This window comes from Vitis vinifera, chromosome 19 (assembly GCF_030704535.1).
Source record: "Vitis vinifera cultivar Pinot Noir 40024 chromosome 19, ASM3070453v1".
In the NCBI taxonomy this organism is placed as follows: Eukaryota; Viridiplantae; Streptophyta; class Magnoliopsida; order Vitales; family Vitaceae; genus Vitis; species Vitis vinifera.
This window is the reverse complement of record NC_081823.1, coordinates 25,051,976-25,072,421: the sequence shown is the minus strand read 5'-3', so window position 1 is coordinate 25,072,421 and position 20,446 is coordinate 25,051,976. Positions and strand designations below refer to the sequence as shown.

Below are 20,446 nucleotides of genomic sequence, written 5' to 3'. Positions count from 1 at the left end.
TATCAGTCAACCGGTGTTGAGATGAAATATACAAAGTCTTCAAGGAACCATTCTGAATTTTCTCTCAAACGACATGACAATGATCTCAATGTGTTTTGTTCTCTCATGAAACATAGGATTGACAGCTATGTGAAGTGCTACTTGGTTGTCACAGAATAACAAGACTGGAGTTGGATGAGAAATTAGTAGATCTTTTAGCAATAAAAACAGCCACATAATCTCACAACTCACATTTTCCATGGCTTTATATTTTGCCTCTGTTGAAGAGGGAAAGACTATTGATTGTTTCTTAGACTTCCATGACACTAATGAAGACTTCCTGGTGTTTGGAAAGACAGCCTAATTAGAGTTTGAAAAAGCCTTTAATTGGATAGAAGAAGTGTTCAGATAAAAAACACCTTGACTAGGAGTAGCCTTAATATATTGCAATATACGTTGAGTCACTTGCAGGTGGGGTGGTTGAGGTTTGCTAAGAAATTGACTTAGCCTATTTATAGGATAAGAGAGATTAGGTCTGGTGATATTCAAATAGAGCAATCTTCCAATTAGCCCTTCTGTACATGGTAGGATCATCAAAGAGCTCTTCTTTCTTATGACAATTTAAGGTTCACTTCCATGGGAGTTGTTGCAGGCTTGAATCCAAGAGAACCAACATTTGACAACAATTTTAAGGCATATTATCGTTGATTGATGAAGATGGCCCTAGCAAACCGTGCTATCTCTAATTCTAAAAAATATTTCAAATCTCCTAAGTCTTTGAGCTTAAATTGGTTATCAAGAGAGCACTTTAACTTGTCAACTTCTTCTTTATTATTGTTGGCTATGATTATGTCGTCTACATACACCAAGAGGGCAATAAAAGTTGAGCCGTAAGTCTTGACAAAAAGAGAATGATTTGAGGCAGATTTTAGAAAACCTTCTTGAAGCAAGACAGTGGAGAATTTTGAAAACCATTGCCAAGAGGCTTGCTTAAGTCCATAGAGGGACTTATGCAAGCAAACAATGTTGGCTTGTAGATTCGCCTCTTCACGGACATAACTGGGTGGAAAAGACATGCAAACTTCTTCAGATAAATCTCCATGTAGAAAAATGTTATGAACATCAAGTTGAGAGAGATACCAACCATGTGAGGCAGCAAGGGCAAGCAGAACTTTGACAATATTGACAACGGGAGAAAAAGATCAATAAAATCCACCCATTCTTGGTGAGTGAAGCCCTTTGCCACCAAATAAGCTTTATACGTTTCAATAGAGCCATTTGCCTTGTATTTGATTTTGTACACCCATTCACAACCAATGAGATGTTTTCTTGGAGGCAAACTGGTAAGAGACCATGTAGAATTAACTTTCAGAGCTTGGAGCTTAGTGAGCATAGCATCCTGCCACTCAGGAGTAAGAGCAACTTTGGAGTAAAGGGTAGACTCAAAATGAGATGAAATGGAAAGAGCAAGGGATTTGTTTGGGAAAGAGAGTTTGTCATAAGAGAGAAATTGAGATATAGGATAAGCATTGTGAGGAGGGGAAGTATGCGGATTAGAGTGTGTGGCCAAGTAATAGTGATAGTCCTGGAGGTAATTAGGCGGCTTGGAAGTCCAATGAGGACGTTGTTTATATGAATGAGAAGGAGAATAAATGGTTATTGGATGAGAATCACTTGAAGCATGGGAGGACATATCAGAGATGAATTGTGGAAGTACTCGATTAGAAAAGATGGCTAAAGGAGTGTTCGGGTTTGGTGTGTGTTGGAAAGGAAAAATAGTATTGTGAAACACAACGTTGCGTGAGATAAAAACTATGAGTGGAAATGTCAAGAAGCTTATAACCCTTATAACCAAAAGGATATCCATGAAATTCAGCAACTGAAGACTTAGGAGAGAACTTGTTACGCTAACTTAAGAATGTTGAAGCATAACAAAGGCATCCAAAAGACCAAAGATGACCATATGAAGGTTCCTTTTGATAAAGTAACTCAAAAGGACATTTGTTGGATAACAGGGGCAAGAGAGTCCTATTGGTCAAGTATACTGTTGTGAGAACACAATCTCCCACTACAAGGAAAAAGGTATATGGTGACATTTATAATGAGTCATCATAAACATAGGGTGTCACTACAACATAACGTCACCTTCTCCACTGACACCATAGAGGGTACCAATTGGTGACGTATTTGGAAGTGACACCAAAGTAGATAAATGGTGACTCATTCGGAAGTGACACCATATATTTCTAGTGATGATAGGGTGTCACATTAAATACATCATCTTTGAGTTATGATGTCACATTAAATGCATCACCTTTAAGTTATGGTATCACATCATTGTAAATTATTGTGGAAGATATGATTGGTTTTAGTTGTTGATTTTTGTAATGTTTATGAATTAATAAGATTAACCTATTTATATTTTGTCCATAAATATAACAATCATATTATATTTAACTCATTTTTCTGTAATGTTTCTGGAATAACTCATAATACATTGATCATCTAATAATATTTGTATATCAAATGTTCACAAAAGGATAGTACGTCCAACATATCAAACCCATCAAAACTAAAAAAGAAGAGTGAATACATACCAAAACATGATTTAGAAATGTTAAAGATCCCAAGATTCATGTATACCTCCATTTCCTAAGCATAAAACCGGCTAACCATAAAATGACATAAAAGTCCCATCTAAAAATCTAAATTTCTCAGTTGCAATTAAAGTAACGTTTATGTCCTACAACGTATAACATAAGAGTTGCATTTAAAAACCCAAAATCTTGTTGCCTTCTTCTTTCTTTTTATTCTCTATTTCACCATCCCAAGAGTGTATACCTGCATTTCAAAATTTAATGAGTTTTAGAGATTTTTATTGAAGAAAATAAACATGGATCGATGTTATCATAAATGAACAAATCTAAGAACTATTTTTTTTTTTTCAAATAGAAACATTATTCAAAGAATAAGCATTACTATACAATACCTATGGAAAAATTCATGTAGTAGCTAAGGGACTCACCATGCATGGTGATCATGATGCATTAACATGATTCATGATTAGTTGTAGCACAAAAGTAGCCCATTCTCCTCTAATTTCATCGAAGGGCGCTTCTTCTGATGAATAAATGGAAATATAATTCTACTTGAGAATATGTTTTTTTTATCACAAAACTGAAATCAAATAAGAAAATAACATTAAAATGCATAACATTTGGAAGCCTAAAACTATGTACAATTCATTAAATAAGTAATACCTTTGAAGCAATAATTGTAGGATAAAAAATTATCTCTTTAATGAATCTCATAACAAAGTAGCCACATTCGAACCCTCCTTCTTGTCTTGGACACTAATCGATCAATTATAAAATAACATTAGTACTCACATATATAAATGGTGCAAATGCATAAGCTAATGTGTAAAGAAAATTTTTTGGATGTTACTTGCACTAGTTGCTAAGATGACTCCCTCTTAGATGTTTTTTTTGCAGATATTTGAAGAGTCCTATGTAAATAAGTTCAATGGGTACATTTTAAAAATAGGTAAATGTTATATGTTTTAATATATATAAATAATAAAAAAATGTGTTTGAGGTGAATGTATTTTTTTATTTAAAAATAATACTATGAAAAATAATAGGAAGAACTTACATGTTTACGATATCCTTTAAGTCCTCACATGGTTTGTGATGCATAGGGTCAAGATAGTGGACTATCATTTTCCTTGGCTCAAGCACTACCTAAATATAAACCCTTTAAGTCCTCATATCTATTTTTATTAACAAAATATAAAAACTTTCCAAAACTCAACTACTTAAATATAAAAACAAAATCAAATAAAATATCTAGCTAATTGGATTTTAGAAACTAAATAAACTATAAATAAACTAAATATAAAAACTAAATAAAATATCTATGCCCATGAATTAATTGAAGGGGATAGAAAGACACAGAGAGAACATGGCTATGGTTATGATTTCCATCTTATCATCTCCCGTCAATACCACACATGCCCATTTTGAGGTTGGACACTACTTTTGTTGATGGACTTGGAAAGGGAACTTCAAAATTGAAAACATAAATAAACCCTTATGTAAAAAAAAAAACATTAAAATATAATTGAGCATTAAAATATTTACTCTCTTTCATCACTTTCATTTGAATATTAATAATCTCTTATTGAGATAGATACTTACAATTTAACAAAATAGAAATTCCTAATAATAAAAAATATAAAAATTTCTATTTCTATTAACAAAATATAAAAACTTTCCAAAACTCAACTACTTAAATATAAAAATAAAATCAAATAAAATATCTAGCTAATTGGATTTTAGAAACTAAATAAACTATAAATAAACTAAATATAAAAACTAAATAAAATATCTATGCCCATGAATTAATTGAAGAGGATAGAAAGACATAGAGAAATCGAACATGGCTATGGTTATGATTTCCATCTTATCATCTCCCATCAATACCACACATGCCTTCCCGAATTGGTCCTTTTGGGGTTGGATACTCTCAACGAAATTCTATATCTCATTCCCACTTAGATACAAACAGAAAAATCATTTTTTTTCCTCTCTCGTTTTTTAGAAAGGATGAAGATTATGTGATAGTATATCTCAAAAAAATTCTGTACCTGTCATTCTCACACAAATAGATATTAAAAATCATTCATTTTTTTTTCCTGTTTTTCACTTTTTTTCAAGGATTTGATCATGTGTTTGGTTTAGATTAAAAAATCAATTAATCTACAGTTTTTTCTTCTATGCTAGAAGATTAAACCTAAATTTTTCTTCCCTACAACTCAAGAATACACAATTCACAAAAACCATAATACAAAGATGTTGAAACAATTAATATAATGACATTAATAAAAGAAAAAAAAATGATAGATCCAAGAGATTTTGGGTTACCTGGGAGTCCATAAAGTGAAGAATGTCGGTTGTGAGCGTGTTGACTATGGGTGAGAGAAAAGGTTGAAGAAGATCACGATTTTATATATAGGATTTATATATTGAGATTTTTTGGATTGTGGGTGAGATATGGAAACAATGGGATTTTTATATAGTATCCATCATTATTAATTCTAAAAATGGGTTATAATACTTAAAAAAAATTATTTTATATGATGTCACTTCCCAAAAAATGACACTATAAATATAAAATTAATATCATCTAACCACCTCAATTGAAGATTTTTTATATGATGTGTCACCTTTATTAATTATAAATCCTATGGTGTCATTATTTTAAAAGTGACACCGTAAATAGTGACACCATAAACTATTTTTGTAGTAGTGTCCCCAATAACAAAGTGGAATATTAGATTGAAAACATAAAACATGGGCCATATCAAGAAAATGTTGATGCTTTTGTTCTACCACAAAGTTTTGTTCAGGTGTTTCAACACAAGAACGAAAATGAGTGACCCCATTAGATTTGAAAAATTCGATAAAAGAGAACTCATGTGCATTGTCAAATCAAAAATCTTTTATTGAAACTCCAAATTGAGTTTGAACCATAGAAAAAAAAGCAGGCAGAATGGTACGGTTTTAACATTAGATTTGGACCGTAAGAGATAAACCCAAGTAGTACGCGTGCAATCCTCAATAATGGTAAAAAAAAAAATAACAATATCTTTCATTAGTAGCAACATAGAAAGCACCATAAAGATCACATTGAATTAATTGAAAAACTGAATCTGAAAATGAATTATGTGAGACAAAAGACAAATGACATTGCTTAGCTAAATGGAAAATAGAACAATGATGGGATGTAGTAAGATCACCAGAAATATGCAAGTCTTTAGAAAGAACTTGAAGTTTCACATAAGAAGGATGCTTAAGTCTGTAATGCCAAATTTCAATGCGGGACAAGTTGACACTATTACAAACAACTTTTACAACTGGTAAATGAGAACAAAAATTCCCTAATTCTATGAGATAAAGATTGCCTTGGCGTCTACCCATCCCAATCGTTTGGTCCCGTGAATGGTCCTGGATAAAAAGGTGATCAGGGAAAAAAATTAAAGGAACAGTGGAGGGAACGAGTGAGGGTGCTAACAAAAAGGAAATTAAAATTGAAGTGTGACACGTACAAGCCATTTTCAAGTGTAAGATGTGTTATTAACTTGACTGATCCAATACGAGTAATGGGAATAGTATAAACCATTGGGAAGCATGACAGAAGAATTGGAAGTGGGTGAGGAAGATCAAATAGAGACAAAGTGCAACAGGCGTGATGAGTGCTCTCGTGTCAATTAGCCAACAAGAAGACGATAGTGATTGCGAAGAAAAGGAAGAATTAGAAGAAAATGAGGAAATACCCATGAAGCTGGAAACTAAAGGTTGTGGCTATTGTTTATCACTAGTCGAGGCAGGAAAGCTATGCCCAAATTGCAAGCTAAGTAAGGAAATTAGCTGATGATAAAGTGCTAGAGTTAGAGCACTCAGAGAGGAAACTTCGCCAAGTCTAGAAGCCATGGATGAAGGCCCCTCGTGTGAGACCATGGTCGTTTGGTTCGGTGTAGGCTGAGATTTGGGCTTAAACTTGTAACCAGGTGGTTAGCAATGGATCTTATAACACTTATCAATAGTGTCGCCCAATAGCCCACAATGTGTACACAAGGGTCTCTCACATTTGGGCTTAACAACATAATTGATAACTGAAGGAGGTTGATTTTTGGCATTGAACGCTATGGGTTCCAGTGGTGGCAGAATTCCAAATTTGATATTCCGTAGTCGTTCTTCTTGCACGACTAGAGCAAATGTCTTAGCTATGGGTGGTATGGGATCCATCATCAATATTTGTGCTCGTACTTGAGAGTAAGAATCGTTGAGACCTATGAGAAATTTTATAACGTGATCCATTTGTCGGGACTCCATCCAAGTTTTCATTCCTCCACAATTGCAAACAAGAACAGGTTGAAAGTCTTTTAAGTTCATCCCACAGAATTTTAAGGCGTGTGTAGTAGGTGGTAACATCTTGCTCACCTTGAGATAAAACTATAAGAAGCTTCTGTATCTAGAAGATGCGTGGGAGATTGGTCTAGTGAAACCGATCATGGAGATCTCACCAAACCTCCACAACGGTGTCAATGTAGAGCAAGCTGTCGACGATTCTTTACTCACGACGTTAAGGATCCAGGAAATGACTATACTATTACAGCGAGACCATGTGCCAAAGAGAAGATCTGAGTTTGTTTTTCGCATTAAGAGCCATGGACATGGCTCGACTCCAAGTGTTATAATTGCTGCCTGTCGGATGATGAGAAACAAGACCGACAGCTGGATGATTCCCATTGTCAAGAAAATAAGGACTCCTGTAGTTGTCCATTTGAGATTGATCGGAGTGGGTAGAATCCAAAGTACCAAACCGGTTTGATGAACCAGTGGTAGATCCTCTTCTTGCCATCATCAGAGAAAAAAAAATGGGGCAGTAAGGAACCCAAAATTTGGTCTGATACCATATTAGGAATGAGATAGGAATAAGAGAAAATATGAGAAAAATATTGTTCTCATTCATCCTAAAAGACTGACTTTAGTATACTATATATAGGAGGCTCGGACAAAAACATATCAGTAGAACAGAGTGACAAACTGATAGTGAAGATTCCGATTACTAATATTCTTGGATTGATTGTATGAATTTATACAGGTTACACATACCAGTTATTGCACAAATTAAATATTATATGTACCAAAAGTAGATTATGAATTCAGATGAGTTAGCTAAGGGATTGCTTGCTTTTCTAAGTGTTATTACATCTTCCACATGGGATGAATTTGAGATGTAAAATCACTTGTAATGTGTTTTATGTATTTCATTTCCTTTATTGAAAGGAGCTTGGCCTTGGAGTCTTCAATAAGAGGAGGAGAGGAGTTCAAGAACACAAAAGAAAACAACAAAATTTTCAAAAAATAAAAATAAATTAATGGATAGGAAAACAAAAAGAAATGTATAAATAATGATTAAAAAAAAAACAAAAAAAAAAAGAAAAAGAAAAAGGAAATAAATAATCAAATTTGAGAAAAATGATCTAAAAGAAAATAGGGCAAATGGATTATGAGGTAGTTTTTTTTTTTTTTATATTTTTTTGTTGTGAGATTAATTTGAATGCTTAAAACTTGATTGGAAATTGAAATTTGTAGAGAAGATAAAATTTTAGAGATTAAGAGAGCTCGCCAAATCCTCTATAAAGGCAACCAAAATTGATCTATAGAGTTTGAAGTGTACCTTCTGAGTAGTGGAGAGTTGAGAGAAGAGTAAAGGAGGGCGTCCTTGGATAGGGGTATCAGGAATCACGCAGGGATATTTTCGGTAGGTTCAAAATTTTTTAAAGTGTTTTTTCAAAGAATCACTTTTCAATGATTGAAAAGTGCTTTCCTAAAAATCAGTGAAAGGTGCTTTTCAGATATTGAAAAGTGATTTTCATATTTTGAAAATCTTGCAAAATGCCTATTTTTCATAAAATAAAAAATTTCCTTAAAAATATTTTTAATGTTGGAAATAGGTTTTAGAATTATTATAAAATGGTTATGTGAATGATAGTGTTTCTACTCCAAACGTTTTAAGTGGAAGTGTTTTATTTAAGACTATATTTGATTTACGGAACGTACTAGGGAAAAAAATATTGAAGAAAATAATTTTCTTATATTTGATTTTATTATGGAAAATACGATAAAAAATCAAATATAATTAAAATTATTAAGAAATTTATATATTTTTTAATTATTTAATGTTCATGTAAAAGATTTAAATATGTGAAAAAAAAGTATAAAATAATAAATAAAAATAACTCACTTTGAATCTATTTTTATTTTTATTTTTCTTTACTTTTCATTTTTTCTCAAACTTTTGGGGAACTAAACATAACCTAAAAGTGCTTTTAGGAGAATCACAAATGAGGTGTTTATCCAAAAAACACTATAAGTGATTTTTCAATACTACAAGTGATATTTTAGGTTTTTAAAAGTGTTTCCTAAATTTTGTCAAATACCTAACTTTTTTTTCAAAACACTTTTGAGGTTAGAAACACTTACTAGAATCACTGTTAAATGGACTTTACATCTCAATTTGCTCTTTGAGTCAACATTAAATCATAAGCCAACACAATCATGTGCGGACAACATCAAATCCTAAACACGCTAAATTTAGAGGTTAAGACAATTCATAAGCCAACTACAATATTGGAATTATTCCTCTAATCATCATTTTCAAAGAAGAGACATCCTTTCAAACCTAACACTCTCCATAGTTTGTTAGCTACCTTACTGCTAAATGAAATCATAGTGAAATGAAAAAAATAAATTAACTAAAGATTAATGCTTTTAGAATTAGACCGGTCATTGAACCAGAAAAATTATTGGTTCACGAGTCACAGATTGGATTGGTGGTTGAACCGTGGTCGAACCGGTGACGTAATAAATATATATTTATATATTATATAAAATTAAAATTATTTATAAAGAATTAAGATTAAAAAAATAATAATAATTCATTGTTTATATTTGATGTTATTAAATTAAATGGCAAGGATAAATAAAAATATATTAATATATTAAATTTTATTCAATAAAACACATATAATATTTTAAAGAAAAATTATAATATTTAATTTTATCTATATGTAGTATATCTTATTATTTTATATTTTATTTATAAATTATATAAAATTACATTATTTATAAAAAAATTAAGATTAAAAAGTAATAATAATTCATTCTCTATATTTGATGTTATCAAATTAAATAGTAAGAATAAATATAAATATATTAATATTTTACATTTCATTAAGTAAATCACATATGTTATCTTAAAGAAAAAAGATATGTCCAAAATTGTATATCTTATTATTTTATAAATTTTAAAATATTATATTATTTTCATAAATATTATTATGCAAAAGTGTGATTATTTAACAGTTGTAAACAATAAAAATTTTCATTACTTTACTATTTTTTGTTTTACAGTAATGACTAACATGATGCTTCCAAATCTTAATGGTTTTCATGAATCTTTTATAACCTGAGGTCCAAGGGTCGAGTCTTTGGGCAAACAATTTTTTCCACTCCCTACACAAATCCCACATCGGAAAGGCTATAAATGAACACTGATGCAGTAAACAAAAGCTTATGGGCAAGAAGTAAAAGGCCCATTGAGGCATGATCTGTTATCCTCATGGTTTAGAAGCAATTAGTCCAATGACTCCAATTATAAGGCAGTCAAATTTTTAAAAATTTTGGAAAAAACGAGCGTGAGTAGTTCTTGGAGAACTGTTGGATTCATGTGGTTTGAATGTCGGTTTTAATAGTTCAATTTCGATTTGATTCAAGAACAATTTAATTAAGGTGATTGGATCGGATGGGCACGATTCGGTCCGATTAAAACTATACTAAAGACAATATCAAACCCTACAAACTAAAACCTTGGATATGCAATATATGAACAAAAGGTTATCATAAATTTGAGTTTTTCTTGCTGATACAATTGACAATCCACAAATATGCATACTCACAAATAAGAAATACTCAATAAGAAATATGTTAGTACATAATCAAACATCCATGTGGCCAAAAGGAGCTTGTAAGAATCTTGAAATACATCTTGGGAATCTTGAAATATGCCTGTCCTGTAGAAATAAATAAATAACAATCAGAACCACAACTGATTATTTTGCTTATTACTATTATTGAAAGTTTTCTTGTAATTAAAATAAAAAATAGAAAAAAAGAAAAAATAAATAAAGAAAAATAAAAGCTAAATTTAAAATTAATAAATTATTTTCATATGTTTTTTTAAATTCATTTAATTTATTTTAACTCTTCAAGATAAAGATTAAATAATTCGAAAACGTATAGTTTTTTAACTAATCTTAATTATATTTAATACAAATTTATTTTTATTTTTTTACAATACAATCAAACACAAAAAATTCATTTCCCTTAACATTTTTTCTTTAGTACTTTTCGGAACGAAACATAACATTAGAGTTTTTGATTATATATGATATAGACAAAGTAAAATCATTGTAAATTAATCGCCTAATAAACTTGATAACCAAATGCATTATGGATTCAAAACATACAATATTCTAAATATAAATTATGGATAAAAAAATATTATATCAAATACAAACTGCATATATGAGCTAGACGATATTACCTTCTTGCAAATATGTCTTTGGATGAATGAGATCACATGCTCAAAACTATTATTCTAAAATATTTGAAAATTTAAAATAATATTTTTAGAGACCGACTCAAAACAATCACAATGCACTTGTTGTCCTGGCCATATTAATATTATAAATTATAAATTAAAAATATAATTATTTATAAAAAGGAAGGAAAAAAGAAGAAGAAATTACCTGTAATGGGATGAATGGGAACTCTAGTCTTTTTGAGCTTTGCGTTGTTCGAAAATATGGAGTGAGACTGTGCATAATGGTTTTGTCCTCCCACTCCAAGCCATCCCACCATTCTTGTTCTCCAATGATTTTCTCTAAATTCTTACTAGTTCCGGTGTCGGAATCAAATGGCAGCTTCCTTATTCTTGGACACCCAAGCACAGTGATTTCTCTCAAGGAAGGAAAGGACTGCCGCCATCTACATATACTCCTTAGTTTTGGTAGATTAATCAAAGTGAGAGATACCAGTCTTGAAAAAAGGTCGAAATTCAGTTCAAGTTCTGAAACTTCGCTCTTTTCGATTTCAACCACTTCTTCCAATGACCCACAGTCATCAATCGATAGAAACTTAAGGTTTGGAGCATAAATAAGCCAGGTCAAGTTCAACAATTTACTACACCAAGATATATTTACATGGCAAAGGTGGTACAAGCAATGCCCGTGCCTTGGGAATTTTGAATGCAGCACCTCCTTTTCCAAACTGATTTGCACATCTTTAAATGCGTGACAGAAGGATATATGAAGCATCTCTATGTAAGGGGATAGTTGGACCAAGTTCAGATTCTTGCAGTTAAATAATCGTAGCCGTCTTGTGGAGCTTTGCAACTTGTGGGAGTTGAATAAGGCTTGGGCGGAGAAGACAGTTGTAAGGTCAATGGATATATCATTGATGTATTCCAACTGCTCTAAATCCTCTAAAAGGGTTCTATGATCTCCCTTATAGGGTGAGTTGAACATACTGAACAATTGCAGAGAGGAAAGGACTGATAGCATTTGTGATGGGAGTGGTTGAAGTGAATTCATATTATCCAATATCAAGTACTTGAGATTTTTCAAATTTTTGAGCTCCACTGGTATGTTTTCTATACTTGTTCTTGACAAATTAAGGTATTGCAAATTAACTAAGTTGCCGATCTCCACAGGTAATTCAATAAGTTCATAATTGTTTGACAAGTCCAAAACTCTTATGATAGGCATGTATGCAAAGAAACCACTTGGAAACGACTTGATGCACTTACCTGATGCAGAGAAGGTCTCAATATTGGGGAAACATGGCGGTTCCCTAAGTTCTTCAATTCTACTTTCCCATAATGATATCCTCTGTGTCTCATTCCATTTCTCAACTTCATGTGCTCTAATCAATCCAACTTGGTCTTTTACCACAAATTTGTTCTTCTTCTTCCCATTCTCAGATGCTAACCATAGCGCCATATCGCGAATAACATCATGCATCTTCAAATATTCTTGTTTTTGGGATCTGCCATTTTCCAATAGACACACGTCCTTTAACCTTTCGATAATTTCTTCTCCTTGATTTCTTGCTTCTCGTATGCCGTCATATTCATCCAGAAACCCCTCCCCGAGCCAAAGTTCGATAAGATGTTGAGGAGAAATTTCATAATCCTCCGGAAATAAAGAGCAATACAGGAAACAAGATTTGACAGCTTCATCAGGTAGGCTATCGTAACTGAATGCCAAAACTGGAAACAAACTATCCCCCATACCTGGAAACTTTGCCGGATAATTCTTCAACATTTTTATTTTTTTCTCCCAGTCTTCAGGTGTTCTTGCCCCTGCCATTGCCCGACCGATGATAATGAGAGCAAGCGGCAGGCCTTTGCACTCCCCGACAACAATTTCCGATAGCTTTGGTATATCTGGATGAGAATTTAAAGCGTCTTCTCCTACCTTGGCCCAAAACAAAGTAAGGGCTTCCTCCCAAGCCAAGCACTCCACTTTAATGCTATTCTGAGCTTCCATATCACGACACACATCTGCAGATCTTGTTGTGAATACTATTTTGGACTTATTCCCAACAGTCGAAAGGGGAATTCCCACTTTCAAGAGATCAAGGGGCTCCCATATATCATCTAACAAGAGCACAAATTTCTTGGTTTTCAGGACAGCGAATATTTCTGCAGCCTTTTCATCCTCGCTCCTATTTTTCCATCTACCATCTGGAATCTCCAATTTGTTCCGAAGTGTTTCATGGACCCTTTGCAAGTTTGTTGGTTTGGAGACGACAACCCAGATCACAACATCAAAATCATGGCTAGGTTGAAGGAACTTGTTGTTGATTTTCTTCAAGAGAGCAGTTTTCCCCACACCCCCCATTCCGTATATTCCAATGGTTCTGACTTGTTCATCTTGGAGCCATCTCCAGACCTCAAGAAAAGGTGAATCTAAGCCTACTGTCTTTTCCGAAGGCCTCTCAATCACCGGAGGACTAGGCAAAGGGACAGCTACCTCGTGGAAATGATTTGCTTTGCTTCGTAGTGCAGCCACAGCCCGAATCTTTCTAGATACCCTCTTCCCAAGCTTGTAACTGGCGTAAGAGTCTCTGGGACAACAGGTTCCGAGACATTTATTCTGGACTTCTTCATCACCTTCTTCCAATATTTCCTTAATTTCTTTTTCCATGGCTTCTACACTGCGGATCCAGCCTTCCACTGCACGAGTACGCTTCTTCTGAAGTTTCTCTTCACTTTCCACCCTTTCAATCACATCTTCATAAACGCTCCCGAGTTCCTCCATTGCAGTTCTCAAGATTTTGAGATTTCGGGGGAGACGGCGGATGTAAACAATACGCTTGGCAGTGCAAGTCCATAAGCGAGTGGCAACATCCAAGATTGGAGTCACACAATCCATGGCCAAGACAAGGGTTAGAATTGAAAGCAAAGAGGAAATCAGAATAGTAAAACAGTTGATGGGTCTGAGAGGTCAGGGGTGAAGAATGCCGGAGAAAAGTAACCATGGAAAATCAGAGATGCGCTGAATATATAATAATGTCAAATGTTTAATTTCATACGCATTATTTTTAGGTCAGGCCCCACCAGGGCTACCAAAAACGTTTTTCCCTTTCTCCTAGTGTTTTTGTCAAGTTCAGTACAGGGGATACTTGGACCAGGTTCATACACTTGTTTGAAATGGAAGTGGTTGAAGTTAATTCATGTTATGTGTCAGCATAATTTTTTCAAATTCTTGAGCTCCACTGCTAAGTTTTCTATCCTTTGAATTAAGATATTAGATATTCAATAGAATATCAGCTCCCTGTTTTCAACCATAAGACTGAGAAATCAACGGTTGAATTTTTTTTTAAAATTCTTATTCAATAATAAGCTCATTGCTTTCAATTGGTGGACTTTTCAATTCTGTCCTCCCTATTAAACCGTTGGGCAATTAATTGAACCGATTACAAGCCGTCCGAACCAGTGATTGGACGGCGAACCGTAAAAATAAAATAAAATTAGGTTCTGTAAAATACAATGAGAAAGCAAGCAAATGGTAAGATGATTTTGTGGACTGTTTATTGAATTTGTTGTTTTGTTTTTTTGCTTCGTTGTATGTTGTCTCACTTTGGTCCCTTCTAGATGACTGCAAATTTTCAACAATTTCTAATTTTCTACATTAATTTTCTGGCCTAATACCAACCCCAGGTCAAATGTTAGTGATTGATTAAGGTAAAAAAGTCAATTATTTAGTAAAACAGTAATGCAATCGTGACAGGGAAATGATAACTTCAAACCTTCTCAGTGTTGTAGCATTTTCGTAGCCAATAAAATAAATGAAATAAAAATTAAGTAACGTGGCAGATGTACACCACATGATGTTGTCAAGTCACTCTATGCTAGAGCTATGGATTTCCTTTTCAATGGCTTCCCAACTTTTCAAGCAGCCCCCCTGCAAAAACCCTTTCAAACTTGAGATTATAAAGCTGATCCATCTACTACCCACCATATTTAATTCATTACTTCGTATGATAAGAAACTAAGACTGTGTTTATTTTTTTAGCTTTTTATTGAAAATAATTTGTTTTCAAATTTTAAGTAATTTGTTTTTTTTATTTTTTCATGATTTATTATAATTTTTTTATTGAATAAAAAAAGTCAAAATATTTAATTTTTTAAAATAAAAAAAATAATATATTGATTTCTCTTTACCTTTTAATATTTAATAGAAATAAAATATTACAAAAACAAATAGTTTAATATTTAATGTTATTGAATATTAAAGTTTTATTTAGAATTAAGTAAAAAAACAAATACAATTTAAGATTTTTTTAACAATTATTTAATTATCGCCTTGTAAATATTCAAGCTTTGGTGGGAAAAAGAAGGGAAAAATTCCACATGAATGGAATAGTTCAGTCCCTGCTCTTCTTTCATTAAATTGGGTCCAACCAGTGGACTTTTCGTTCTTCGAGCCATTGAAGAGTGAACCGTTTGGACCAGCGGTTCCACATGAATCGAACGGTTCGATCCCTGGTCTTCTTTTATTAAATGGGCCCAATTTAAAACCAACTTTCCTTCTTTTTTATTCCAAGAGGCCCAAATTAAATGGTAATAGGCAAAAGCCTAGCCCAAGGGCCTTGTTTTTTTCTTATCCACATCTGATGTGGGGTAAGTTATGTATATAAGGGCCCCTGGAGGATTTGAGTTGTAGACCTCTAACTGAGAGAGAAGGACATGGACTACCACTTAGCTGCATGCACTTTGTTGCTTAACACGACAAATGAAAAAAAAATGTATATGTTTCTAAAAAGATTTATAATATTAAATAAAAATAATATAATATTTTATAAAATTATAAAATTAGTTAAACTTTGATAATCAAATTTTCTTTCCTTTTGAATATATTCACATTTAAATGTTATACATATTTTATTTAATAAAATTCAAAATATGAATGTATTTATACTTATATTTAATAATATCAAAATAAAAAATTTAATATTATTGATTTTTAATTTATACACATATTATATTTATATATATATATATATTATTTTTTTGTTATTTTAAATTTTAATAATATATAAACTATATATTTATGACATCATCAATTCCACCGTGATTCAACCACTAATTGGACCACTGAATTATAATCGATAACTTTTTTGATTTAATGACCGATACGTTTGCGAAAACATTAAATATTTTTTAGGTTAAGACCTCACCACTTGTGGCATTTTTTCTTGTTTTCTTCTTCAGTATGAAGAGTAAGGGATCCTTCACCACTACTATGATTTCCTCTTTTTCATTATTGGGGATCTTTTCTTTCAATACACATATAAATACATTTCGAATTTTTGGGTACAACAATTCCGATGTAGAGTTTGGATATACTGGTTTGTAACTCTAAGACTGAGTACTGCATATATATCTTGATGCTGGGCAGATGAGATCGGTTAATCTTAATTTGCTCAAAAGCATATTGCATATATAATTAATTTGTGCACATTATTCATTTTTATCTTGACATGCTAAGCTCCATTTTCTTGGATTTGTGAAACTTCCCATCTATTTATCACATTCAATTCTCTCTCATCAATTATCAAAACAAGACAAATTTGCTTTGTAAGTGCATTTTTATGTTGACAATTCTAGGTCAAAATTCTAATTGTCTTTTAACTCATACTCTTCAAATTCTCCCTTGAACACTTGTTTTTTCCAAATTGTTCATGCTCGAAGATGAGTGGAGGAGATGGTGAGTGCATTTGAGGTGTTGGATAATGGTAAATATTAATCAACAATATATGTTTCAAACTCTTACCATTTTATTAAAAAATGGAGTGGTTGTTTAAAGAGTTCAAAACATAGTGTTTAGATCTTTTGGATCGATTTTTGAGCGAACTTATGGGTAATAGTCTTTGTTGTACCCAATTCTTTTATTCTTATTTGATCGATCAAATTGTAATCACATCTGCATCCTTCATCTTTTTCCAAATTATTCTCAACCATTGGATGAGTTTTAAAACCCTAGTACTTAAACTTTCTTTCCAGCAGTGATGAGGACAACCGTGAGAGACTTTGTTTTTGAGTTTTAAGTTTTTCTTACCAAATTAGGGAGTGTTTTCCTTGTGAGAAAATCAATTGGGTTTGAATGGAAAATCAATTTTGAGTGATAAATCTTTATTCCAAATGGATTGATTCACTGTGCTTTTTCATCTTAGCTCTTATATTGCTCTAATATTCAACATATTGGGTTAAAACCCAAGTTTATTCTTGTGCGACTCAAGAAAAGGTCGAGATCAAAACTTGGAGTAGATTCCATATATTTTTTGGAAAAAGAAAGGTGAAAGCTAAAGCTTGAACGTTTTAGGCAAGTGGTGTGGGAGAAGATAGAAGGCTTAGGTTAGGTAAAACCTTGTGATTAATACTCAAAAAGTGCTATTTGATAGCTTTAATTAATCCTTTTTAACACTTTTGAGTAGTAGTTTAGGCCTTTTAACTCAATTGGCATGTTAAGGATCCTTTAAAGCAATTTTGATCACTTTGTGTAAGTTTTGGTGTTTTTGTTAGTATTTTGATCACCAAAGCAAGTCAAGACTGAGGAGAGCTATGAGGAATCTTGGGCAAAGCTTAGAATTCAATTGCCAAGAGTGAATCCGGATTGCAAGGAGAAAAAGCAAAGAGAATCTGCCATGAAGCCTATTCTTGATGACGGTTGTAGCAGCCACTTTTGGAACACTTTCTGAAGTCCAAATGATGCATGCTATATACCATTTCAAAGCTCAGGAAGTCAACAATCCAATGCTTTAAACGGTACGCGATTCGGAATTGAAACGAAGAAGTTGCAGCCATTACAAGTAAATCACTCTAAAGTGTTGCGGAATCAGCCTTTTGTTGCGAGAATTTCGTAGCACTTTTGTACAGTAAGGTGTTTCTCCTTCTGACGATGCACGAACCATGCCGCGAGAAGGGAGCTGGAAACCTCAAGGTGGAAGCCAACTTCGCAGCCCTGTGAAGATAGCTCGGTCTTGCAAAATAATTTCGCAGCCCTCTTGGGTGTCTGCGAAATTTCGCAGACACCATTTTACTCTTGCGAAATGGTTCCTGAAGCCTTCCGAAGCTTGCTACCGACATTGGGAGATATTTTCCATTAGATTTTTGTTGTCTAAATCCCAAAATACTCCTTGTAAACCACCAATTACATGATTCCTTAGTTTTTAAGTTAGTAAAAAGACCAAATATCTTTGTAACAATTAGTTTTATATTTTTTTGATATATATGCCTCTCGGGAGCCTGTTCCCAGAGAGGAGTTCCTTCTGAAAACGTTTGGGTAAGCAAGTAAAGTCTTTTTTCTTTCTATTGCCTTACCTTCTCACTTTGTATTTTCATTTTATTTCTAAGTTATGAATTCTCTGAGGAGTTTTCCCCAGAGAATGAGTAACTAAACCTCTAATTCCTTGGAGCTAAGGTTGCCGGGGAAGGTTCCAAGTGCAAGAATGCAAAACTCTGTGGTTTTAGCTAGTAATGAAGAGGAAGTGAAATCCTTTAGTGATTTCAATGTTTTTAGTTAACTTAAAACACCTTGGAGTCACCTGGGCCAACACTTGGTAAGGCAAGTGATTCCCAACCATGGAAATGCACTAGTTTACCCCTTGCGAGCCTCTGGGAGGTGACTTCAGGGTAGGATTTTCTAGAATAGCCAACACTTGATAAGCTTTTGGACTCCTAGGAGACATTCATTAGTTATCTCTTGCGAGCTTTTGACGGGTAATCCAAGGTTAAAGATCACCTTGAATGGTTAAGGCTTAGTGAGAGGCTTAAACCATTGCAAGTTGTATCAGTGAGAGAATTAAAGTGAAATCTAATTGAAGGAGTCTCTGTACATCACCGGTTAGAGAATTGACTATATGTTGAATCTCTAATGCGAGGAAATGAACCATCTGACCAGAGCTGTGTCTTTTGCATGAGGAACCACCCCAGTGAACCCAATTCTCCAAGGAATGTTTTTCTTCCTAAATTATTCCAAACTTCTGTTAAGTTAGTTAGTTTAAGTCTCAACCTTTACCAATCAAAGTTTGTGTTTTATTTCTTAAGCTAAACTTGAAATGAAACAAGACCAATTCACTTGGAATTGGTATCCTTGATTGCTTGTTAATCATTCCCAGTGAACGACCCTAGAGCCACTATACTATAGTAGCTTTTTATTTGCTACCCTAGTGTATGGTGTTATAGGTAATAAATTTTGTTGATCACTTCCTCAATCAAGGAGCACCAGCTGAACACAAATCAGCTGAGACATCAATTGGGCATGAATCAAATGGCGCCGCTGCCGGGGAATGAGTGTCAAGTTCATTGTGATACCATTTTTGAGTACTTGTGATTTTCATCACAAGTTGGTAAAGTTTCTTTCACTTTACTAATTTTCATTCTTTATTTGTTTATTTACAATCTAAGTTTATCTTTTTAAAATTTAGTCTAGTTTAATTTTGTTGTTGTAGCCCTGTTTCTCTTGTTGTCCTCTGTTTTTATTTAAGTTGCAGGTAGATACTAGTTGTGTATGCCAAAGTGGATACGAGACATTGGAGGTAGGCTTGTTAAGTGTGATACACCTCAGAGAAGAGAATTGGAAGTAATCTTGAATATCATGGAGGCTGCACCTGAAGATCAGCATAGTCACCAAGGTCGTCAAGACAATCTCAATGAATTCAGATCAATGAGGGATCGTATGCATCCACCTCGTATGAGTGCACCATCATGTATAGTGCCCCCTACAGAGCAGCTAGTGATCAGACCATACCTTGTTCCACTTCTACCAACTTTCCATGGGATGGAAAGTGAGAATCCGTATGCACACATCAAGGAATTTGAAGATGTTTGTAATACATTCCAAGAGGGAGGAGCTTCAATTGACTTGATGAGGCTTAAGTTATTTCCTTTTACTTTAAAGGATAAGGCCAAAATTTGGCTTAATTCTTTAAGGCCAAGGAGTATCCGCTCTTGGACTGATCTACAAGTTGAATTCCTCAAGAAATTTTTTCCTACTCATAGAACAAATGGCTTGAAAAGGCAAATTTCAAATTTCTCAGCTAAAGAGAATGAGAAATTCTATGAGTGTTGGGAAAGATACATGGAAGCTATAAATGCTTGTCCTCACCATGGCTTTGATACTTGGCTATTGGTGAACTATTTTTATGATGGTATGTCCTCCTCAATGAAGCAACTCCTCGAGACAATGTGTGGAGGAGATTTCATAAGCAAAAATCCAGAGGAAGCTATGGATTTCTTGAGCTATGTAGCTGATGTTTCAAGGGGATGG

General features: G+C 33.4%; 1 protein-coding gene and 1 long non-coding RNA gene across 3 annotated transcripts; both read right to left on the bottom strand.

Annotated features, from left to right (window-relative positions):
• Nucleotides 1–2,462: 2,462 nt before the first annotated feature.
• On the bottom strand, nucleotides 2,463–3,403 carry LOC132253442 (uncharacterized). Of its 2 annotated transcripts, none has more exons than XR_009465308.1 (3): nucleotides 3,240–3,403; nucleotides 3,005–3,156; nucleotides 2,463–2,820 (listed from the first exon to the last, which is right to left on the bottom strand). It is a non-coding gene; the product is annotated as an uncharacterized LOC132253442 (long non-coding RNA). The 2 variants fall into 2 exon arrangements; XR_009465307.1 differs by having other exon boundaries at nucleotides 2,796–2,820; nucleotides 2,969–3,156.
• A 7,022-nt stretch (nucleotides 3,404–10,425) lies between these two features.
• On the bottom strand, nucleotides 10,426–14,159 carry LOC100246240 (probable disease resistance protein At5g63020). Its single transcript, XM_002266213.4, has 2 exons — nucleotides 11,360–14,159; nucleotides 10,426–10,621 (listed from the first exon to the last, which is right to left on the bottom strand). The coding sequence occupies exons 1-2, from the start codon at nucleotides 14,045–14,047 to the stop codon at nucleotides 10,547–10,549; spliced, it is 2,763 nt and encodes a 920-aa protein (XP_002266249.1). The 5' UTR covers nucleotides 14,048–14,159; the 3' UTR covers nucleotides 10,426–10,546.
• Between the last annotated feature and the right edge of the window lie 6,287 nt (nucleotides 14,160–20,446).